Genomic DNA, 26,379 nt, shown 5'->3' on the forward strand with positions numbered 1-26,379 from the left:
AATGCTATTATCATACAGTAAAAATCATATATTATTTAGTCTAAGTATATGATAATGAAATATATATAAGTGTAAAGACTGTTTTATATGCCGATGACTGTTCGTGCAATGTAGATCTAGTATTTGATACAATAATGCTATTTGTAGTTAGGGTTGAGATCAATAAAAACATGCGATTTTCTCACGTTAAATGTTTAAGTCTTGAACATTGACAATTCTTTTCGTGTGACATGGCTTAATATTTTTTGTTATTTGTAACAGTTGGTGGGGGTAATATATCTTCGGTTGATTAATTCATGTACATCGGTTTAAAAATAAACTCATGTCGATTCGGAAGAACCGACTACTGAGTTGGAGCGATATACAAATGAAAATAACTATGTCAAACAAGTTACGTCCCCCTAAAAATTTATTGACATTTGTCTGTTTTGAGCATAATTATATCGTTTAACTTTTTTTCTCAATTGCATACAATCTTATTAAAACTGATGCGACTCTTGGGATTCAACAGTTATACAATTAAGAATCCTTGTACCATACAGCTTTAAACACGAAAAACGCAACTTTCCGAAATTCCAAAATATTGTAGCATCATATGGCAATAATAATTTTGAAAACAAGCTTCCAATGAAAATCTGGAGTCTCGCTGATCTTCAAAACTTATATAACAAAATGAAATAAGACATCATAGTCTTTGCCAAGAAAACATTTTACGGAATTATGACTAATGTGATGCGTAAATACGTTGGTCTGTCTTTACGTATTTTAGAGGACAACAAATTTTATCTGTTTGCCAATGAGACAACTACCTACCAGATTAAAAAAATGTAGATGTACGTAGCAATAATACGTCACAGTACAGCCATCAACAATGCAAAACTCATGCAGTATATTCAGCCATAAAAAGGCCGACATGGCAAATGCGAAAGATTCCCAACGCGTTTATAACAGGGCTATTTGTTTATAGTTACCTCAGATCTAGAAATGTCAAAAGACTAAACATTGTCAAGTGCAAAAACATTCTAGAAAATACCATTTTTATTCACAGTTACATAAGACATGAATAAATAAAAGTTAAGATATTTCAATAGCAGGACAAATGCACTAGTTAAGAGTTATATGTGTAGTAAACATATTAACAGTGTTGTCTCTACTGACCAATACAGAACAGCATTACTAAAACTTTCCATTTGAAACATGTTATAAAATCAACAAATAACATTGTTATATTATAGTTCGTTTCTGTGTGTGTTAAAATATAACGTTGCGTCGTTTGTTTTCTCTTAGTTTTTAGTGTAAATTGACATTGCGATAAGACGTGTCACGGTACTTGTCTATCCCAAATTCATGTATTTGGTTTTGATGTTATATTTGTTATTCTCGTGGAATTTTGTCTGATTCTTGGTTCGTTTCTGTGTGTGTTACATTGTAGTGTTGTGTCGTTGTTCTCCTCTTATATTTAAGCGCTTCCCTCAGTTTTAGTTTGTTACCCCGATTTTGTTTTTTGTCCATGGATTTATGAGTTTGAACAGCGGTATACTACTGTTGCCTTTCTTTATAAAAAACATTATTTTATTTCAAGGACTAAAGCATTGAACAAGGAGAAAAAACAGAGTGAAGCGATTCTGTTCCAGATGTTACCTAAGTCTGTTGCACAGCATCTGAAAGAAAACAATACCGTCAATGCCGAACAATTCCAAGAATGCACCATTCTACAGAGTGATATGGTTGGCTTTACCAAGTTGTCGTCCAATAGTTCGCCATTACAAGTGACTGAAATGTTGAATATCCTCTTTTCCTGCTTTGATAACAGGATTAATTTGTATGATGTGTACAAAGTAGAGACGGTAGGCGACGGCTATTTGGTTGTATCAGGTAATGCTTTCAAAAAAATCATGTTAGCGTGAAAAAAGTAAAATGCCAAAAATAAAGAACTCCGATGAAAATTCTCAAAGCCCGTGTTTTCCTAATTAAGCTTTAAATATTTAGTTAGAAAATGCTATACATTCTTGAAACTCCATTCACGACTTTAGTTACTTTTAATTTTGTTCATTTGCTCATACATATAATCATATTGTAGTATATTATAGTAATCCATATGACTATTGTTTAAATAGCTTTGTTTTAATCATAAGAAATCATATTAAATAACAAAATTTCAAACTTGTTACTCCCTTTAAAGGTATCTTTTGGTCGTGTTCCTCTTCGCCTACTAAACTACTTAAATAGCAGTGGCTGATATATGGGCTTTCCTGGTAAAGGTAGATAATAAAACGTTTCTGAGGCAACCAATTAAAGAGATTTTATCAACAAAATGTAATAGGAACAGAAACCTCAAAATTAGCTACAAAAGTTCAAGCATATACATTGTAGTCTGACTTCGTTTATAATTCACGTGATTCGCATTAATTATTCCTTCTTTTTATTCAAATAGCTTGCGATATTTCAAAGGACCATGATGAAATACGATCTTTATATGTTAGCAAATGAAATAACTGCCTAAATCTCTATGACCTCTTTTGGTTATCATGTAAACCAGTCTGAGTTGACTAATTTTGCTATCCAAGTAAAACTTAACAACAAGTTGCAATTAACATCATATTTGTAAGGGAAAAAAACAATTTTTGTACTTGAATTATGCCGTTAGTTTTATCGTTTGAATAGTTTTACATTTGTCGTTTTGGGGTCTTCTATAGCTGACTTTGCTGTACGGACTTACTTAGCTCATTGTTGAAGGCCGTATGGTGAACTAAAGTTGTTTATTTCTGTGTCATTTGGATTCTTGTGGAGAGTTGTCTCATTGGCAATCATACCACACCTTCAAAAGATCATACTAAAACAGATTCTCACCAGTGGCAATCCCCGCCGGCGTATTGATCATGCAAAATATACAATTTTTTTATTATTGATTTATCTTCACTATTAATTTACTCGATGATTGTAGGTGTTCCTAGAAGAAACCACCACAGACACGCGTCTGAAATTGCAACTCTATCGTTGGATTTATTGTATCACGTGACCAGACTTGAACTTCCTCAATTTCCTGGCGAGAAATTCAAAATAAGAGTCGGCTGTCATTCAGGTAACGATTAAAAATCAGATAACGATTAACCTTGCCTTTATAATATGCAAGAATATGTTCCAAGAGTGCAAAATATTTTTATAGATGTCGGTTTCATCATTATCTATTTATCATGTGATACTTCTTATACACCTTAAAGCTAAAGTTCCAAGCTAGAACTGAATCTCATTAATTCGGCAATCCTCCGGGAAAGTCCGGAGAGCCAACAACGTTGCTATTCGCTATTTGTTCGCCGTTGCAGACGTCCCAGAAGTCAATAGTTCAAGTATCACAGTTTCTGGATTCATAATAGCAATAAGGTCAAAACTAAGTATTTATGGTCAAATAGTTATATCTTAAATCTTGGGTTATTAAGATTGAGTACATATTATGATAATGTCTTTTCAAACAGGGATTTTCTACTTTAAAAATACGGAGTTAGTGTTCTGTTTATAAGTTTATTGATATTTTAGTAATTTTTATACTATTGATACTCTTGTATAGGGTAAATGAGGTGATTAATCTAATTTGTTTAGGGGTCGTAGGGTTATAAATCGGATTTAACGTCTCCATTCTGACCGAATGTGTTCGCATATCTATGCATCCAACAAAGCAATATGATGCAACCCATTGTCAATGGTTTTTCTGTCGATTTGAAGCAGACCAATGTGGCCATACTTATGTATTTACAAAATATCATCAGATAACCATGATACTGTATACCATTCCAGATTTTTAGGTAACATCCTTAATTATAACCTTATATATATATATATATGTATATGCTACATTTTCGCTTAAATTATATATCAAAATTATTACGCTTGAAGGTTCGGTTTGATGATTTTGATAGGGGTTGTGTTATATATAACAGATTACGCAAAAAATTATGTGGTCAAAAACATTTACATAGACAATAACTGTTTAGTGTCTTTAAATATCAGCTGTATTTGTACGAGGCTACGAAACAAGGTGTATGCGAGCTTTTAGCAAGCTACTACACCTGTTTCGAGCCGAGTACAAATACAGCTGATATTTAAAGACCCTAAACAGTTATTGTCTTTATCCTGCCATTAATTCTGTATATTATTTGTGTTTTAAAAGACACAGAAACAAATGTTTCGCATTTATTTTTGATTTGAAATCTCTTGAGGCCCGTGTACAGTAATCACACATTCAGCTGAAGACGGGTTCGCAAAAAAGAATCTCGAATGGTCAACAATAATACACGATGCATATATTTACTTTATAGGTCCTGTTGTAGCAGGAGTCGTTGGGAATAAGAATCCTAGGTATTGTTTGTTTGGATCAACAGTACGTGTTGCTGCCATAATGGAATCATCAGCTGAAGGTATATATGCTTACAAACTTTAAAAAAAATGTTTTAATTAACTATGTGTGCTACATCACGAAACTACCGATTCAAACTACATGTAAAAAAGAAGATGTGGTAGGATTACCAATTAAACAACTCTATATAGATATAGGATGATGTAGTGTAAATGCTAATAAGACAACTTTCCATCCAAGTCACATTTGGATGGAAAGTTGTCTTATTAGCATTTACACTACATCATCCTATATCTATATAGAGTTGTTCATACAATACCCAGTCCGATAATGGGCGGAGCATTTAAACGATATCTGTATAGTATACAGATACAGCAAAGCGATATCGGTAGGGCTATATCTGTATAGTAGAACACCCAATTGCAGGATAAATTATTTTATGCTAAAAACATAATAATCGTGAAAAACATTGTATATTTATTTTTTGTGGCGATCAAAGGTAACGTAATTCATCTACTCCTCCTGGATCCGCCACTGCACTTGAATGAATATGTTTTACATATATTGTCATCATTAAACCTCAAACCGTATGCATATATTTACTTTATAGGTCCTGTTGTCCGGTCGAACTTGTTATATGCAATGCTCAATACCTAAAATATTTTGAAAACACATTCATTCGTTAAATTCATTTATACCTTTATAGATATAGGAAGATGTGGTGTGAGTGCCAATGAGACAACACTCTATCCAAATAACAATTTATAAAAGTAAACCATTATAGGTCAATGTACGGCCTTCAACACGGAGCCTTGGCTCAGACCGAATAACAAGCTATAAAGGGCCTCAAAATTACTAGTGTAAAACCATTCAAACGGGAAAACCAACGGTCTAATCTACACGTATAAATTACATAAACAAACGACAACTACTGTACATCAGATACCTTACTTAGGACAGGTGCAAACATTTGCAGCGGGATTAAACGTTTTAATAGTACCAAACCTTCTCCCTTTTTCTGAAACAATAGCATAACATCACAACATTAAAAACACACGATAAAATATCAATTGGCAGGTTTAACTCAATCAAAAAACATAAATTATGCATATTTTAGTTAATAAGATTCAAATCAGCCAGTCCACATTCACATTGCTGCATGAAATGGGTGGATTTGAGATGAGACCGAGAGATGTTCCTAAAGTTACGGTAAGATTTTACCTTGTATTGGACGGATAATTTTAGTTATCGCTATTTTACGAAATTTTTCTTTGAACTTACTGACTAAAAATTGCCTTTCTCTAATGTCTGTGCTGTTTTCACACTTCTTGAGCAGTGCGAGAAAAATATTTCTCCTCACTAGTAAAAACATCTGTAATCGGCTAATGATTGGTCGAAATTTAATTGTGACGTTATATTTTCTTGTTTTTTTTTCTAAAAATTTTCCTATTTTGACGTCATGAAAAAAGTTAATTTTCTACACCAAATTTTTTTTTTGGAAGTAATAAAATGAACTTGAATTTATATAATAAACAACACAAGTTTACAGTTTTAACAGTGTTATCATGATACGTGATATGTGTGTCATTTTCCGAATTTTTGATCGAAAGTGAACCGTTACAGTATTTATATTTTGGTTTTTTTTTTGTGTTGCCGTCCGTCTGTTATTCAGTATTCGTACGAAAACACATATGAAACTTTGCTTTCGACAATTTTGAATAAAGCTTAACTATTCACATTTATTTAGGAGCTCAATTAAGCAGAGGAAGTTCCCTTTGAATTGTGAATATTTTATGATATCAGGAATTCGTTACCGGCTGAATCAGCTTTTTTAACCGCTTCTCTTGATCGTACGAGAACATTATGGTTAATGCCTTAGTAGTTCACCCCCATTCGTTGTAGCAGGGACTTTCTATACTAAGTATATACTTGACTGTATTTAAAGTCCCTGTTTTAGTTATATACATGTCTGTTCAGCTTTCAACAATATTGAAATTCAAGGTCCTCGATAAAAAAAATTATCTTGCGTTCCATGATCTTAGTTGCTTTATATGTTTTTTTTAACTTACCAGTTTGATTTCTAATAAAAATATCTTTAAATACAGGTAATAATTGTTTGCATAAAAATTGCTTCAAGGATCCAGCATTACTGATATTTCTTAAAGTAAGGAAATCGAAGAAAAACGGGTCATTTATAGCCATATTGAGAAAAAAATCCATGGTCACAATGTATTTAATGTTAATAATTATAGGCCACATAACAGCATTTAGGAAGGAGCCTTGGCTCACCCCAAACAGCAATCTCAGCTTGTTTTTGCATAAAAATTGTATTTAACTTCAAGCAATACTGATGTCTCTTAGAGTAAGGAAATCGAAGGAAAACGGGTAATTTTTAGCCATTTTACCACCCCAACCCCCTCTCTTGGGGGCCTCACTCAGTCGGCGGCCCCAAATCCCTGCCTCCCCTGAATTAGAACACTATTTACGGCCCTGAACAGTACTATTACCATTCCATTCGTCGCTTTATGCCTTGAAAATTGAATAACTCATATATGATTTGCATATTATGTAATACGTTGATATGATTGGTCGAGAAGACTTCCTGAAGTTGATCTCGACGTTGGTTATTTTTCGATAGACGACGTTGACCGAACTTCTTTTCGTAACCAATGTAAACAAGATGGCGGCGATAATAATACAGACGTTAACAAAATTTATTTCACTGCACTTTAATTGTTAAATAAGATAACAAAAACAAAAAGATTCGTTTGAATGATAATAAGAGTTTTTGTAGTTTATTTTAACAGATTGCAAATTTCAAGGAGTACATATCTTTGCGTAAGCCAACAAATAAATTCATGCGCCAGGCCTATTCAATGACACAAGTATACAACTTACGCGGGATAGAGGTAACGAGTGGGGAAACATATTTTCCCTATTTCCAGTTTAAAAGAATTATAAGGATTAAACGTCTTTTTAAAGGAATTCCTTTAAAAAGGCGTTTAATCCTATAATAATGGCTTTTCATTTGAGAACTACAAACTGATGTAAGTGTACCAACAAGATTTCTTTCATTGAAGGATTTTCTATTTTTGTTCCCCATGTATGGGGATTTTGTTTTTAGGCCTGTGCGTCTGTCCCGCTACAGGTTAAAGTTGAACTTCAATTAACTAGAAACTTAATACACAAGTTCCCTATGGTGTGATCTTTCTAATTAATATGCCAATTTTACGGTCTACTGAACATACAAATGAGAGTTTGATTGGGGCTTCCTTGTTCTATGGACACATTATTGTTTCGAAGGTAATCGGCAGTTTACAAATGATTTTTTTTTAAAGCAAACCTGCAATCCGATGGTTCAAAACAGCATTTGATTATATAATACATGACATTTCGGTATGGGCTGTGCTCATTGTTGAAAGCCGTACGGTGACTTATGGTTGTTAATTTCTGTGTTATTTGGTCTCTTGTGGAGAGTTGTCTCATTGACATTCATACCATGATGGAATAATGATCATTATATAATTCTACACACTAAGCATAATTCAAAATGCAATATTTTATTCGTTTCTAGTGTTAAGATCAAGGTAATTTGTTTGTTTCAGGTTGGAGTTGAACTTAGGAAGCACGGTTCCTCTGAAAGGACATTCTGGTTACTAAAGAAGGAATTAATCGAATGGGAAGAAGAATTCTGCTCATCCCCATCTGATGGGGCATCATTGGGGAGTTCTTTGTGATATTCAAAATATGTGCATGCAAAACTGATGATGGTACCTATATAGTACTTGTAATCATTTGTAACATTGAAAACGAAATCTATTTTAAAATATAATTATTCTCATAATAACTACAGCTATCGTCCCATTGTAAATTGGTGAATACTTAATATATATATATTTTTTTAAATGAGAGAAGAGAAGGATATGGCTTTTAAATTCATGACAACAATCCCTACAAGACCTTGACAAAGGGTTGCACCGCATTGAATGTTAAACTGGATATGGGTACACTTCAGTTCACCATTAGATAAACTAACTCAAAGTTTAATATAGAATAAGATGTGATATGATTGCCAGAGACCGAATGCTGTAGATGTAGCAACTGTAGAAATGGTCGGTGATTTCACCTCGACTAGTTTATGACATTTTCTCAACTTTTTTATTATCAAAGTCAAGCAGAAACTTTCTAAATAATCATCTAGTAGGAGGCAAAAAGGATGGAAAGCCAAAGATTTAAAAAAAATACGTTTAACTTTCAGTTTCTATACATGGTCAAATCGAGAAAACCTCGAAAAACCTCGAACTAAAAAAAATGTACACTTATTGGAGGATAAAATAATATGATAAAATAGTTGTTGCATTTCACCATGTTTAGTATGATGTTGTATTGTTTCTGTAGAATCGATTCTTCTTGTCAAGAAGGTTTGTGTGTTTGATTGTTATACAATTGTAATTTGTTTGTGTATAACATATATAATATATATAATAAAAATTATGACGTTTATCTCACACTTCATTTTTCATAGAATGTAGAGGTCTACACAAGGTCTTGAGCAATGAAAATGTGTTTGTAAAATAAATAATAAACGTCATCAGGCATGGTCACCCTGTATCATGACGTCAAAATAGGAAAATCAGTGAAAAGCAACAAAATGTGACGTCCTTCTCTAATTTTGACCAATATAAAACTGACATCAAACGAACCACACGTTGAGTAAAAAAAATATATACCATCACATTAGTTAACTTCTTCTTTCATTTTTAGCCCGGTGTTGTCCGTTTATTTACGATTTATGAGTTTGAATGTCCCTTTGGTATCTTTCGTCCCTCTTTTATAGCATTCACTAGGTACATACTTATAGTGACTATATGTATTATTAACCCAATTTATATTTCATGTTTTTTGTCAAACGTTTTTCTATTTTTATTTTTGTGTTGTCTATTGCAGTTGTGTGATAAAAAAAATCAATGTACTGATTATGCCTGTAATGGGTCCACTATTGGAAATAAAAGATATCTTATCTTATCTTATCTTATTGCCATTAAAGTGCGAGGTTTGGCATGCCACAAAATCAGGTTCAACCCACCATTTATATCTTTAAAAATGTCCTGTACCAAGTCAGGAAAATGGCCATTGTTATATTATAGTTCGTTTCTGTGTATGTAACATTTTAACGTTGTGCTTCCGCGTTGTGTCGTTTGTTTTCTCTTATATTTGAGTGTGAATTCATATTACTATAAGACGTGTCACGGTACTTTTCTATCCCAAATGCATGTATTTGGTTTCGATGTTATATTTGTTATTCTCATCGGATTTTGTCTAATGCTTAGTCCGTTTCTGTGTATGTTGCATTTTAATGTTGTGTCGTTGTTCTCCTCTTATATTTAATGCGTTTTCCTCAGTTTTAGTTTGTTACCCCAATTTTGTTTTTTGTCCATAGATTTACGAGTTTTGAACAACGGTATACTACTGTTGCCTTTATTGATGGCATTTCATTTGATCATTGCAATACACTAATACTATTCTTTATAGCATTCATTAGATACATTCTTTTAGTTTTTTACTAGGTACATTATTACTACATTACACTAGGTGTATTCTTCTAACATTCACAAGGTAAATTCTTACAGCATTTCATGGGTAGATTTATGGCATGGTAATAAGTACATTTTAACTAATATACCGTGTATACCGTACGTTCTGATAGCATTAAATATACCTTGAATTCGTATGCCATATTACTAGGAACATTCAAACTATTAGACCCTGAATTTATATAGCAGTTCGATGGGTGCACTTTATCTATTATATCCTACATTTTTACAGATAGCACTAGGTACATTCTTACTTTTATACTATACATTCGTATATAATATTATCACTTTCTAAAGTTGATTTTCAGTAGCTGACGCAGGGTTAATAATATAAATACTTCTATAGATAACGCGATAGCAGTTAATGTCAATTCTGCTTTTCCAAACACTTACATATCATCGTGTAGTGATATCTTAAAATATCCGCATTCTAAATTAGAACATTCTTGGTCTAGAAATCTTAAATCTAGATATGAATGTACTAACATTTTGTCACATGCAAGTTGCGTTAAAATAAGATTCTATTTGTTTTCTCAATATAGAGATAATGTTATATTTAGCAAGTATGTTTCTAAAATAGTCTTTTTAGAAATATAGCTGCTTATAACCAATAAACAGATCCTGAACGTTTGACAACAATGGTAAACTATTACGATAAGAAATACGCATGAAAGATTTTTCCTATCAAGATAAATGCAAAACACAATATCTTAATAAACTAAGAGGTGGTTTTTACACATTTTAAAAACTAGTACTGTTTAAGATATTAATATTTGCATATGGTAAAGCAAAACAAATGCAGGATATGAAATAACTGATAAAGGTATTTTAGTGTGAATAATCATTTAGGAAAAGTATATACTATGGATTCATTATTACTCGTTGGATACCAATTTTCGTGGGTTTCGTGGGTAGAGGTTAATCACACATTCAAATGTTAAACGCATAACATATTTTTAAATAGGCTTTGTATACAGAGATTGGCAAAACCACGAAATCGAAGATCCACGAAAAAGCAAGATTTCAGCAATCCACAAAAATTGATACCCACGAAAATAAATGAATCCACAGTATTAAAATGTAAAAAGAAAAAAAGTAAAATCGTGTGTTAAGATAGGTCCTTTATTATAACATGCACGATTTAGTGTAAATTAGCATATACCAACGTTTATCATATACTTAGCATTGCTATGATAGCTTTTTCATATGTGTAATGCGCGGAAGTACACAAACCATAATTTCCCACCCGGGCTGATAACCCATATCTGGTGCATCTCGTGCACAAAACCCATAATAGTGCCTCTCGTGCAAGTTACTTCCGGTGTTTCCGGTATCGGTTGTTTACTTTTCCATTGTGACGTCAGATATTTTTTATGACGACGTCAAAATTTACAGGAACTTTTGTGGGGATAGTTTGGTACTTGTTAACAAATGCCATTGACAATTATAAATCATTTTATAGTACAACAAACATGGAGTAATAATGATCATAAAGCTCTTTCAAATTTTCAATGTTTCAAAATGCCTCTATAGGAAATGTTACCATAAATATATGTAAAGGTAGTGATGTTGTTGTTGGACAATTATAGTATATTTGATTCATAATTTAACTTCTTTATAAAGTTTTTGACTGTTTTAGTTATTGCATTTGTTTTATTTGCCTTACATAAAACTATTGTCGGAAGTATATGATAAAGCGATTAATACATGGCCTTTTCCATATCTGTCTGGGTATCATCTCTCGATCCATATCAGCACCTCGACTCCGTCTCGGGCTGATATGGGGGTCTCGGGATGATACCCAGGCTGATATGGAAAAGGCCATGTATTAATCTCTATATATAAATATAAAAGCATGTAATAAAATAGTGTGCTTGTGCTACAATATGTTGTCCAATATGACGTTCACATATGTTATTTCCGAAACGCATACAATGTTGTATACTAATACGTATCTGCTATCAAACTATGAAGCAAAAATATTCCTCGTTATAGAAGCGCAGGCATATGGGAGGTATTTAACTGAGATTTCAGCTTTGTGTGCTGCCGATTACATACTATTTATTTTTTTCAAATATCGTATATTATGTATTTATGCCATATTGAGAATCATTTATTCATTATACATGTAAAACAGATATTTTATATCCAAGTATTTAAGCATACTGTGTGGATCTAAAACAAATATTGCAAAGTATTACTAACAATTGTAAGAACTTGAAGAGAGCGAAAAAATCAATTTTAAAGTTCGATCTCAAGTGAGAGTAAATAACACAAGGCAAAAGTCACAAACAAGTGGATTTTGGGTATTTTTTAGGGGGTGGGGGTACGAAACGTAAGTCAATGATACTCTGAAACTAATATATTCAGGTACGTCTAATAAAAAACTGTATATTTGCAAAACAAAAACCAATTCAAATAATAAATAAAATTTATAGTGCATAACAACTGAAACTGACTAGATAGAAACGGAATACCGAGTTTAAAATCTTTAATAAGAAAGAATTTTTTTTATCAGAATAAAAAACAACAATCAGACGACAGATTAATGGTTCTGTCTCTTTTTTCCGACGATGACGGGATTTTGCATTATACCTTAAGTAATATGAAGAGTGTATTCAGTACAAAAGAAATAACTTTTTTCAATTTGTGTAATAATTTTTCCATATAGGTAGATAAAACCATGTGTACTGATATACAGAAGCTAATGTTATCGTAATACTTACATTCATATACGCATTTAGTTGGGGTTATAATTCTATCAAATATTTCGAGTCTTCCGAGAATCAAAATTAAATACTTTACATGTATATAAACTTTTAATTTTACTTTTAGTATACTTTTTTTAAATGGATGTGTTTGTTACTCTAAATTCCCATTTCCTTTCTCAATTTTATAACATTAAAGGACGAGCATTTGATTAAATAATATTATTTAGATACCGTTGGGGGAGGTTGGTTTGACAGAACAAGCTCTCCAGCAGAGGCCCTTTGTCTTCCACATGATCCAGATTTTGTCACAAAGGACTTCGCCTCTACTGATTCAAATTGGGTATCCTCGTTGTATGGAGCTGAGTATGAAGTAAATGTAGGTGGTTCATATACAACTCAAAATGACGTGCCTTGCGCTGTTTGTCGTGCAACTGGCAGTTTATCTGTAATTATGATTCCGGGAAAGACATCGTGTTATAAAATTATAAAAAGGCGCACAACCTGATAATAAAGTATATGATGTTAACATACACAAGAGTTTCGATATTGTTGATATTTAACCAATATTAGATGAGGCAATTGGTATGATGCTGCTGAGAAATTAAAATAAGATAATTTGAAAGTTGAAATTATCACGTTTGTCATAGATTCTAGTTTAAAGTCGCCCATATGTGTCAATATTTGACAAAAGATCAAGATATTAAGCAGATCTATAGTTGTTCATATATCCTTAATTTTAAGTTCACTGGGATATATGAGTTTCATAAAGCAATTTTAATTTTTGTTGGTAACTGAGTTACATAACATCATGAATATATCAAAAGGTTGTGTACTTCATATGAATAAAAAAAAACAGATTGGCAAGTAGGAATGAATACTTGGTACCAATAGAAATTCCGACTGTCTCCGTCAGCTTCAACAAATTTGTTTCCGATCAAAAAGTACTTCATTTTGAAGATATAATTTCCGGTGTATTTGTTTATGGAACCAATTTGGTTAGTCTTAAAGTAAGAGTACTTTAGCCTAAAACAAGAAATGTGTATCTTCGATGCCCATGTTTGTGGAAAAAAATTCTGTTCAATGAGACGAAGTTATCGAACTTGCAAATGATCAAATCGAAATAGAATTGTAAAGAATAGAAAAATAATAAAACTTTTTGATACATGTATCACTGCAGATTGCGCTGATGATCTTACAGAAGATCTTAATAATGCTCCATAAATCACATCTGATTAATACCTCTGATTGAATAAATCTCGTCATTATATTTCAGAAGGCCATCTTTTACATGTAAGGATTTGAAAACAGATTTTTGGTCAGACATCTTCAGGGCCTGATTATATAAGAAGTTTTGATAATTGTAATGCAACATAAAAGCAGGAGATTGAATCGCTCTGTTTGTCGAGTTTGAGAGCTTAATGACACGAACTCGAGATATAGCGAACTAATATTCCTTCGTCGGCGTCGGCGTGAACTTTGTCATCTTTTAGTTTCAGTCTATGTTTAACATTTTTAAGATATCAAAGTCTTTGTTAAACATATATGGAATATATGAAATTTCAACAAAAGCATTTTCATGACCAGATGAACACATCATACATACCAAATGATAGTATTTACAGCAAAAAAAAATAAAAAATCTATTTTTGTTTTTCCTTGCTTTCGTATATATGGACATAGTTTGTATGACAGTTTTATATTTAATTACAGTTAGACGGTAGTGTTTTCAATCATCAATAAATTTGTCAAACCTACATTAAATTCAACGAAATTTGAACAGAAGATTGCTCATGACTTTTAAATCGGAATCCAGTGAAAAGTTGTCAAAATATTTATGTTTCAATTTTCCATATTATACTGATAAATGGTCTTTTAGTGTGACATGGAAGTTTTTCAGTCTTTAGTTACCTTTTTGAACTTTTACGTCAATTGTTTTGAAGCTTTTTTATGATCAAAAGACGCAATAAAGAGACAAAAACATTAGCAAATTCTACGCCTGATGACGAATTTCTAGCTTTGTATTTTGTTTTATTTGAATTTAATAGACAAAATACATATCAACTAAATACTTTTCTGAAACCCAATACCAGTAGGGAAATATACTCCAAAGGGTACGCAGTCATCGCACGTCTGTTGACATTCTAATATGTTTATAAAGAGTATATAAATTATAAGTCGCGCTTAAGCAAGCTTTATTTAGCTTCTAAATCAAGATATAAGTTTATATTCAGAAAATATGTTTCAAAAATAGTATTTCTAAAAATACAGCTGCTAAAACTAATAAACACATGCCGAACGTGTGACAACAAGAATAAGCTGTAAGAGCGGGATACACTCGTGAGGGCAATATCTTATTAACGCCAAGGTATAATAGTAAATACAAAAGGAAAAATTTGAAACAATACAGGTGGGATCTGATATAATAGATTGTAAAGCATGATAAATGCATGATAGCCATTTAATGCAATATTTCTCTGAAGAAAAATTGCGTAAAATATATATGGGCTAAATTTCCCCTATTCATACATGCACATGATTTATTATTTTATAGCAAATTTATAAAACTCCAACTCTTTAAATGAAGGAAAACATTGATATCTTTCTGAAAGATTATGAATTTCACTGCTGTACTTGAATTCCTCCGAAAGGTTTGACTGGTATCATATCGTAACAAACAATTTAAACATAGCAGTCAAATCTGTTTGTTTATTGGTCTTGATTTTGATTCAGTAGAATAACTTTGCAAGTCTCATTTGTTGATAAGTTTTTAATGAAAACATCAAATAAAAATAAGATGATGACTGAGGTATTGAGTTCAGCATTGTTTTCTTAACAATACAACGACCTTTTTATCAGAATGATATATCTTTAAGATATAAAATCGATACTAAGATGTATGTGTAAGAGCAATTGCATTATAACTGCTTATGCTTCCGGAGCACCTGAGTTTACCTCCAGTTTTATGGTGGGGTTCGTGTTGCTTTATCTTTAGTTTTCTATGTTGTGTCTTGTGTATTATTATTTGTCTGTTTGTCTTTTTCTTTTTAGCCATGGTGTATATTTTCGATCTGTGAGTTCTAATGTCCCTCTTGTGTCTTTCGCCCCACTTCTGTATAGGAGTTTTCACATGTTTCATATTATAAAATTGAGAATGGAAATGGGGAATATGTCAAAGAGACAACAACCCGACCAAATAAAAAACAACAGCAGAGGGTCACCAACAGGTCTTCAATGAAGCGAGAAATTCCCGCACCCGGAGGCGTCCTTCAGCTGGCCCCTAAACAAATATATACTAGTCCAGTGATAATGAACGCCATACTAATTTTCAAATTGTACACAAGAAACTAAAATTAAAATAATACAAGACTAACAAAGGCCAGAGGCTCCTGACTTGGGACAGGCGCAAAAATGCGGCGGGGTTAAACATGTTTGTGAGATCTCAACCCTCCCCCTATACCTCTAACCAATGTAGTAAAGTAAACGCATAACAATACGCACATTAAAATTCAGTTCAAGAGAAATCCGAGTCTGATGTCAGAAGATGTAACCAAAGAAAATAAACAAAATGACAATAATACATAAATAACAACAGACTACTAGCAGTTAACTGACATGCCAGCTCCAGACTTCAATTAAACTGACTGAAAGATTATGATTATGATTATGTTCGTTTACCATAGCAAGAGGTACCCGATCTCGCGTCTTTTGTAGTTCATGTGATTCCCTCTGATCGTTGCCTTGGTTTGTATCTTTCTAATAAATCAAGGACAATTGAACATCGGTCAACTACTGTCGCCTCTTTAATGCGTTATTTTATGTGTGTGTATACATGTACATGTTCAACAATGCTATTATCTTGTTGAATATTTTTATGAATATTGTGTTATTCCATTAATATGAAGTTTATTAAGTCATTGACGGTAGCATTTTTATCACAAGGTTGCGCATGTTCTTTCACTAAATAATTCAAAATTTGATGACTATGTGGAAAGCATCTATCCAATCGAGCTAGAGATAAAGGATACTACAGATACAGTTAAGTCGGCCTCATATCTTGACTTACATCTAGAAATTGACAATGAGGGTCGGTTGAAAACAAAACTTTACGACAAAAGAGATGCTTTCAGTTTTCCAATTGTGAACTTTCCATTTCTAAGTAGCAACATTCCAGCAGCACCTGCATACGGGGTATATATCTCCCAATTGATACGATATTCCCGTGCTTGCATTTCCTATCATGATTTTCTTGATAGAGGGTTGCTGCTCACAAGGAAGCTATTAAACCAAGAGTTCCAAATGGTGAAGTTGAATTTATCCCTTCGTAAATTTTACGGACGCCATCACGAGTTGGTTGACCGTTATGGAATAACCGTATCACACATGATATCGGATATGTTCCTTACGTCGTAACTACAATCCCCTTCCCCTTCCTGAATGTGACCTACCGAATTAGACTATTTACCGGATTTGTTATCACATAAGCAACACGACGGGTGCCGCATGTGGAGCAGGATCTGCTTACCCTTCCGGAGCACCTGAGATCACCCCTAGTTTTTTAGTGGGGTTCCTGTTGTTTCTTCTTTAGTTTTCTATGTTGTGTCGTGTGTGCTGTTGTTTGTTTGTCTTTTTCATTTTTAGCCATGGCGTTGTCAGTTTGTTTTAGATTTATGAGTTTGTCTGTCCCTTTGGTATCTTTCGTCCCTCTTTTTTTGACATTAAATTGTTCTTCAATGATCTTTAAGGCCAAATTATTCCAAAATACCAAACTGATTAGAAATATTTGATTGATTCGTGATTGCTTTATTCCGCATCAACACTTTATTAACAAATGAAGAGATAATAAACCAAAACGATAAACAAGTATATACAGAGAAGGGCAAACAGTCAGAGAGTTGCATAAGGGAGATGCAATTCCTTAGTTTAAAATAATTTTTAACGAAGAAATTCTAAACGAATGAAAATGAAGAGGTTTTAAACCACAGCAGAAAAAAGACTTTAGTCAAAGCTGCGTAAGAAACCATAGTTTTGCATGAGGGAGATTTATTTTTCAATTGAAAACAGCCAACATTGATAACACATTCTCGGTCATAAAGTGTTGGTGTTTTATGTTTTAGACTTTTGATTGCTGCTTACATTATAAAATGTAATACATACACATTCAAATAAGTAACTCGGAGTTTAATAGATAAAAAAAAAGAGCATGATCAAATGCATGAGTAAAATATTAGTCTGGAACAGAAAGACATGCGGCCAACAACATTCCCAAAAGATAAATGACAATGAAGCAATTATCAATCCATTAAGAAAATAATTGATTGCGCTTCACAAACCCGATAAACACCATGTTGAAGCATAGTTCCTCCACAGGATAAACCTTTCTTTTACGTCTTTTGGCCTTCTTCGATAAAGTATTTATGAATAGTACTGACATTCTATGATCTGAGGTTAATATAGAATACATTTTGATTTATTTGATGGTCGGTCGTTCCATTCTTTGTATCACTCTGTTCAGCTTTTTATAAAATTGCATGCATATGAGAGCTTTCTAACGTGAAATACGTTGATCCAGCATTATTAACTTTGATTCGGGCATATAATTAACGTTGATAACTTTGACCCAACGTATCAGGTCATATTTCGATTTGATTGTGAATCAAAGAAAATATTTGTTATCTATCATGAAAATTTTACAAAAACAACCCGATAAATCGATTATCTGGTTGTCTATAATTGAAATATTAAGATATCAGCTGCTCGACACAATGTAAAGACTTTATGAACTCGTTTGCTGCGCTCACTCGACAAACAACTTAATATTGTGACTCTCAAAAAACATAAAAATAGGTACTTTTTTTGTTGTCCGCTAATATTTGTGTTGCTTAGTGTTAATGAAACATTCTTTATATTCTTTGATAATGAAAACATTGGCCGACTTACAATCAATGTGATCTACATGGTAGATAAGAGTAACTTGAACTGTTGTTCAGTGCAGGTTGTGGAAAAACAATGCTACCATTTGTAATTTTTCAATTTCATTTAATATTTGTGTGTGTAAGTACTAGCGAGAGTGGAAAACGACTGCTTCTTAACGACCAAGATTATGCAGCTCGAATTCATCAACTTGAGGCTACAGTGCAGACATTGGTCAGTGAAATGATATCAATGCAATCAGCTATAAAATCACCAACACGTACGTAACAATTTTCAACAATAGCTAAAAGTTTGATAAATAAATACACTTAATTATTTAGATATAATTATATAGTAAGTGTGCTTCATCTAATGTTGCAGTTCAAAAAGGCAAGTTTCACCTTCGACCTTTTGCATTGTTATGATGATTAGGCGTTGTTTTATGACTTTGACATTCTGTCATTGAATCGTTGGCTGATAAAAATACTTCCCCAGCCATGGGTCGTTGATAAACTGCTGTTTGTCAAACGTTCATAGTCAGCATACTCCGGACATGAATTGCTAAAAGTACAGTGAATTTATCATAAGTGGCTTTAAAAAAAACCGGCTACGTCAATATATATTGTTTATAATTAAGGTGGCTAGGGAGTCTGAGTTAAAATTGATAGAATTTTTTAATAACTTGTCAAAATGAAGCTTGTATCATGCTTTTTTTTTTAATATATTAAAAAGTATGAGTCATCAGACTTTTTTTCACGCTACAGGTTGTGCAAAGTTGTCAGATTTTGTATAGATTATGCATGAAAAATTTAATTTTGTGTGATAAAAAGAAACATGCTCTCAGATAAGAAAAAGAAAAAATGGGGTCACCGAACGTGTTTTCTTGTAACATATAAAAATAGGTAAATTCATAACACATTCTATTATATATAAATATACAAATACTTAATCTGAGTTATCTCCCCGCATTTGACAAAGTTGAAAAAAAATCTAGTCAAACACAAACAAGGTGTTTTTGAGAAATTACAGCTGTAAAATACATACTTTTCTATATTCATATCAAAAGTCTTTTATATAAATTACATACAACTCTCCAAATTTGCACATTTCATCAAATGTCTAGACCAAAGTTATCTGCTTCTTCAAAATCCAAGATGGAGAAAGACATCCGAGCCACCTTAAACAAAAAGAAATTGTACCGTATCAATTGTAGATTTCATGTTTTAATTTCAGTCTGAGTAAGAACTATTATTTCTTCATTTTTGAAACTTTTAATGTTGAAAGAAAGATAAAGATATACAATGTTTGGTATCATTCATTTGTTTAGTTTCTATGATGATATTTGTTTCCTAATTTACGAAGACCACACACATAACGCAATTGCATTGCAATTCGTTCACTGATTTTATGTATATTTTTAATGTGATTATGTAAGTGCCTGTCTGCTGTTCTCATATAAATAAATTACTGTCATCATTTTCAGTTAATTTATATATGAGAGAATATCAATCTGATTTTTTTTCTTCTTTAGAGAGTGGAGCTGTCTACATTCGATGGGGAAAGAAAACGTGCCCTCAACTCAACGGGACAGAATTAATATATTCAGGTATTTTTTCTTCAAAAAAATATTATTAGCCGAACAACTGGAACATAGAAGTGCAGCAAAATCAAATGCCAACACATATAGAACCGAACTATTTGAAAACAACTGTCATATTTCTGATTTTGGACTTTTCGAAAAACTAAGGATTCTTATCCCAAGAATAGATTACCTTAGCCGTATTTGGCAAAACTATTTGGTATTTTGTATCCTCAATGCTCGTTAACTTTCTACTTATTTGGCTTTATAACTATTTTGATCTGAGCGTCAATGATGAGTTCTATGGAGACGAATGCGTGTCTGGCGTATCAAATTATAATCCTGGTACAATGTACCATTGATAAAAATTTGTACAAATGTACAGGACATTTTTAGAAAAAATGGTGGGTTTAACCTGGTTAATGACATGCCAACCCTTCCGTTTTATGACGATGTTAACAAATTTCGGGAAAACATTACGCGACAGAATACAACACAAACACACACAAGAACTTTCATTACAGAGAAACGCACAATCAAATAATATCATAGTCGACACAACATGCAAAAGATAGAACAGCAACTAACATATTCCATCAACGACCAGAGAATATGAAAAAAAAGTAACGCGCTTACGTTACTAACATGAAATTTCGAAATATAAACAATTGTTTCACAATATTCGTCCAAACAATTTTTCATGACAATGATGGTATGGAAAAACAATTTTATAATTATTTGGACTACAAACGCTAAGACAGAACAGATTATATAACTGAATTCATAACAAAAATTTATTTAAAAAAAATCCATGAACGTTGGATGTACAATACTCCTTACTTCAGCTTTCAAGGAATGCATATCAACCAGTTTGATACACTTTCAGTACTCTATTACGAAACAGTTTGTAATTTTGATCAAGATTGGACAACGCAAAAGATTCACGACCTCAATTTCGCTATTAATGTTTTTAGTATATACTCAGACTTCATTTAAAACAACAACATTTTAAACTGTTTATTTTCCAGTTGTGTCTATTAAAAAACGATTGCAGGGCAATAGTTGATGATTAGCGAGAATCAATATAGATGAATGGTCATAAATTACCAATCTTAGATACGCTAATGCTTCGTCAATAACCTGAATTGCAGCTTTGAAATGGCAAACTGTCCGCCTCATCTGAAATATAGAAATACTGCCTATAAACAACAAAGTTAAATACCTTAATCAACTTGTTTCTCCTACAAAGATTTTAAGATAGATAAGCAGGGTGGTTTCTCCTAAATTGCCCTATTTCATTGGCATGACTAAAAATCCTTCCTATGAGGACACTGTCATCCTATGTTCATAGGGTGTGCCCTACCAAATTATACTTTCTTTTTAGCTACCGCAATCTTTGCATACATTTTTTTTTATAGGGAAAATATTATTGTTAATATAGGTTATGAATTAAAAATAAAGTGAAATAGATTTCTCTAATTTTCGTTGTTTTTTTAGGTTAGTTTTATGAACATCAACATTTTGGAGTTCTGTATTTTTCTTATACTTTTTCAACAAAATGATCTATCAACCTCCTCGTAAAGAGTATGCTTCATTTTATTTAGTTATATATTACTTTATTTGTTTCCTTTGTTTCCTTTCTTTTTGTTTATTTATTCGTGTCTTCACTTTGCCTGAATTCAATTATCATAAATGGATTGTTGAATTTATCTTATTAAGGAACTGTGGGCGGCGGTTGGTATGGTAGAACTAGTTCTCCAGCAGAGCTCCTTTGTCTTCCGCATGATCCAGATTTTGTAACAAAAGACTCCGCCACTAAAAATCCCGATTGGTTTTCTTCATTATACGGTGCTGAATATCAATCAGGCTCAGGGCCTAATGATCATGACGTACCTTGTGCTGTTTGTCGTGCGTCTCATAGCGCATCTGTTATTATGATCCCTGGAAAGACATCTTGCTATACTGGCTGGAAAACAGAATACTTTGGAAGAATGGCTGCCAGTGCTAATTACCAAAAAGCATCATCACAGTACACTTGCTTAGATGAAAATCCTGATGCTTTGGAAGCAGGAGGGGAAAACAAGGACGGTTACCAGTTTTTCGTTGTTAGAGCCGTCTGTGGGTCGTTAAGATGTCCCCCATTTTATGATACGGCATTATTAACATGTGTTGTCTGTTCAAGTTAAAATGCGAATCTTTTGGATTTCATGGATGGAAGAACATTTACTAAAATAAATATTTCATTGATTTTTTTTGTTTTTGTATTTTTGCGTCTAAAAAAGCGCTGTTATAATATTTAATACCCGAGGAAAAAATTCACATTTCCTTAAACAAATGATGCAGACCCTTTTGGTAAAATTTGCTCTAAATATTTGGCCATTGGCTGTTCTGCTAAGATTTATTTCATCTTATGTACGGGAAAAATTAAGCACATGCAAAATTAAGCACGTGTGTGAATTCATTGATATGCAAGTGTACCTTAATAAGTGAAGAGCTATGTCACCAAACGGGACCTAGAAAATAGCAAAAGCAATCTTAGGTCAACATTACCTTTAAATTGAAAATGTTTAAGGAACTTCGCAATTTGTTAACGATACATTTAAGAAAAATATATAAAGTATAAATCATATCAATACCACAGCACTGATTACTAAACTGGTGATACCAGTCACTAAATTAAAAAAATATTCATGATGACAAATAGTCGGCTCTATAAGAAACTGAAAAAGAAAGCAATGAACACAGTAGTTGGAACCGCTAAAACTATAAGTGTTAAAGGCAAAGTTTTATTTTAACGACATATTATATTATTGCCCAATTAATCATGAGTAGGCAGTGAGATGTCGATGCAAGATCGATAAAGTTGAAATTTTTGAAATACTATAGATAGAGGGAGACCGTGATAGCTGAGAATCAATCAAAATGACAAATTTTGTTTTTCCATTATCCTGAAATGTATAATTTACACCTTGGCGTCTTATGAAATCTAAATATATCTATATATGTTAAATAAAGCTATTTCTACAAATTTCCTGGGACTATATATAGAAGACTCTTTTTTAAGGGACGTGTATGATAATCAAAAGTAGATTTATATTAATAACCGTTAACTTTAAGAAAACTTGTATCTATATTTTTATATTTAAAAGCTATATATGACTACACATAATTAATATGTCAAACAAAAATAATCATAAAAAGTGTTAATATAGATTGAGCTTGCTGTCTGACTCCCAAGTTATTTTTAGAAAATACGTTTCTTAAATAGTATATTAACACCTGCTATTATCCTATCAAGACGTCTCAACAACGTTTGATTGTAAATAAACATATAGTAAATACAATAAAGTTACTTCATTTTTCTGTTTATTACATACACATATCACGCCTGGTAAACCATCTAATCTCAACCAAATGTTGAGACGGAAAAAAGTATTCTGGCACTTCCTGTTGAGCTTTTCTGGTTCAAAATATTCAAAATAAACACAGGGTAGGTCGACTTTTTGTCAATTTACTGAAAATCAATGCGTTTTTTGTAAAATCGGAGAATGTCATGCCAGAGATATTTGAATTACAGTTTGTCTCGTGTATAACACAAATGAATAGGATTTAAAATGACATCGTAATGACTTTTCTCCAGCAGGTAAATGTGGCCAGTCCAGTCAGCTATTGACAAAATGACAGTGATATCATTGATAAACTAGCATATATATCAGTAAATTAGTATTTTTCTAAAACATTATAAACATAAAATTATAGTTTGTTCTTTTTCTTTACTAATATAATTTCATTATGCTAAATATGTTATAAAGTATGTCATGTTGAGATTTTCTGGTATCTGTTGAGATATTCTGGAACAATATTGAGATCTTCTGGTGAATGAAATTTTTAACTATAAAAAGGAAGATGTGGTATGACTGCCAATGGGACAACTGTCCACAAGAGACCAACATGACACAGACATTAACAACCATATGTCACCGTACGGCCTTCAACAATGAGCAAAGCCCATACCGCATAGTCAGCTATAAAAGGCCCGATATGACAATGTAAAACAATTTAAACGAGAAAACTAAAGATCACTAAAAGCCTTATTTATATATATAAAAAATATCGAAAAACAAATATGATTCAATATGTAACACATAAACAAACGACAACCACTGAATTACAGGCTCCTGATTTGGGACAGGCACATACATAAATAATGTGGCGGGAATAAACATGTTAGCGGGATCCCAATTTAAAGTTCTAACGTTGGAGATAGCGTTTGAGATGCAGTTTTGCACAGAATCTTTAACGTCAATAATGTTGTAAAAAGTAAAATCACAAAAATACTGAACTTAGAGGAAGATCAATTGGGAAAGTCCATAATCACATGGCAAAATCAAATAACAAAACGCATCAAAAACGAATGGACAAAAACTGTCATATTCCTGACTTGGTACAGGCATTTTCAAATGTAGAAAATGGTGGATTAAACCTGGTTCTATAGCGCTAACCCTCTCACTTTAATGACAGTCTCATCAATTTCCGATATTTTTACATTGATGCGTTAAATAAACAGACACAATAAATATAATAGTCAAAATATGGGTACATCAGTCATCATCGTTTAACAATTTTAAAAGGAACAATTTAACAGAACACAAAAACATCTACTATCTACGAACACATTTATTGAGTGTCTGACGTCAGAAAATTTTATACGTCACATAAATTTGTCGTTCAATGTGCGTACAAACAATTTTAAAAATTTTTCATGGGAATGTTAGCATACAGGGTTAAAAAATCAAAAGTATGTAAGAATAAATCCAAGAAACAGACCGAGATTTAAACTAGTCCAAAAGTTATATATAGAATTTATAAGAATCCAAAAAATAGTTAATACCACTACGCGATTGAATGATTTTGACGTTTGTGGTTCAACGTATATTGTAATTCATAATAGAAATATATCATAATGACATATAATAGAACAATATCATACTGACGGGATCTTTTAAAGTACAGAGTCATGTTATAAGAACAAAAGAAATACAAAAAGTCGCAAATACAAAACAAACCACAAAAAAAATGATAGCCAATACAAACACATTGACGAGATGTATAGGTATCGAGCCACGTGAAACATGGCATCTCCAGGGCTAGAATTTTTTTTTTTTTTTTATGTGTAACACATTTTTTTTCGTTCGTTTTTTTTTTAAATTATTAATAAGGCCGTTAGTTTCCTTTTGTAAATGTAAAACTTTTGTTTGTCCTTTCGGCGTTCGTTCGAGCTATCTGGTAAGGTGTGACCACAGTTTTTAGCAGATATCGCATGCTTAGCATAGACGATCATAGACACACACAATTTTTTTTTAAGAATTTAAGTTGACCAGGCCAGAGTTCAAACTAACTATCTCCCACAATTTAGCTACGTCGAATCCAGTTTTAAAATATTTAAAAAGAAAACTGAATTAATATTCAGAAATTGATAATCATTAAATTCATTCATTTCATCAAAAGTTATTCTTATTTAAAACAGATAATTTGCAAAGGAGTTGTATATACAATGGAGATTACCTCTAACTGTCATAATCTGAAGGAGAACTGTTCTAGCGGACAAATGTGAAACTATCTCCTGACACTTTTAACACAGTTCTAGCTAGAACAGTTCTAACCAAGAACTGATTTGGTCATTGGTAAATTCTACCTAGAACTAATTTACACAGTTCAACCTGGAACTGATCCTGACAGTTCCACGGCTAAAAAAATCTATGACTAGAACAGAACTGCGACCTGATTTCGCCACGAACGCATCACGATTGTTTTGAACATGTTTAATTTAAAGTTGGCTACTCTCAACACGAATACCAAGACCTCATCAAGACCGTAACATGACCATACTGCACTACGATCGCTAATAGCAATTTTTTTTTTAAGAGATCGTAGTGTGATCACGGACTAGTGTGACGGGGTCCGGGTTATAATATAAATGTTGCTGAATATTACCAAATATTAAGGATTTGCCCTGAATGCAGTTGTGAACAAACATCTAAGTTTTTTAAAATTATTTCAATACAATACAACACCTGTGATTACACTAAGTTGGACGTCACTTATAATACTTACAAAGCAATTTTAAAATCGAATCATATTGTTTTTGTGATAAGTATTATAATGACAAACATGACATCTTTTACTCATATTTAAGTTATCACCACCTTTTACCTGAAATAATGTGTACGAAAT

General features: G+C 32.4%; 2 protein-coding genes across 2 annotated transcripts; both read left to right on the forward strand.

Moving 5' to 3' along the window:
- Positions 1-764: 764 nt before the first annotated feature.
- On the forward strand, positions 765-8,204 carry LOC139501165 (atrial natriuretic peptide receptor 1-like). The gene is made up of 6 exons (XM_071290155.1): positions 765-833; positions 1,583-1,875; positions 2,945-3,082; positions 4,314-4,412; positions 5,469-5,560; positions 7,957-8,204. Coding segments are annotated over exons 1-6 (756 nt in total). The 5' UTR covers positions 765-831; the 3' UTR covers positions 8,089-8,204.
- Positions 8,205-18,659: 10,455 nt separating this feature from the next.
- On the forward strand, positions 18,660-22,393 carry LOC139500773 (uncharacterized). The gene is made up of 3 exons (XM_071289612.1): positions 18,660-18,846; positions 20,098-20,172; positions 21,865-22,393. Exons 1-3 carry the CDS (start codon positions 18,663-18,665, stop codon positions 22,329-22,331), a joined length of 726 nt encoding a protein of 241 aa, XP_071145713.1. The 5' UTR covers positions 18,660-18,662; the 3' UTR covers positions 22,332-22,393.
- Positions 22,394-26,379: the final 3,986 nt, after the last annotated feature.

Source organism: Mytilus edulis, chromosome 13 (genome assembly GCF_963676685.1).
Source record: "Mytilus edulis chromosome 13, xbMytEdul2.2, whole genome shotgun sequence".
Classification (NCBI taxonomy): Eukaryota; Metazoa; Mollusca; class Bivalvia; order Mytilida; family Mytilidae; genus Mytilus; species Mytilus edulis.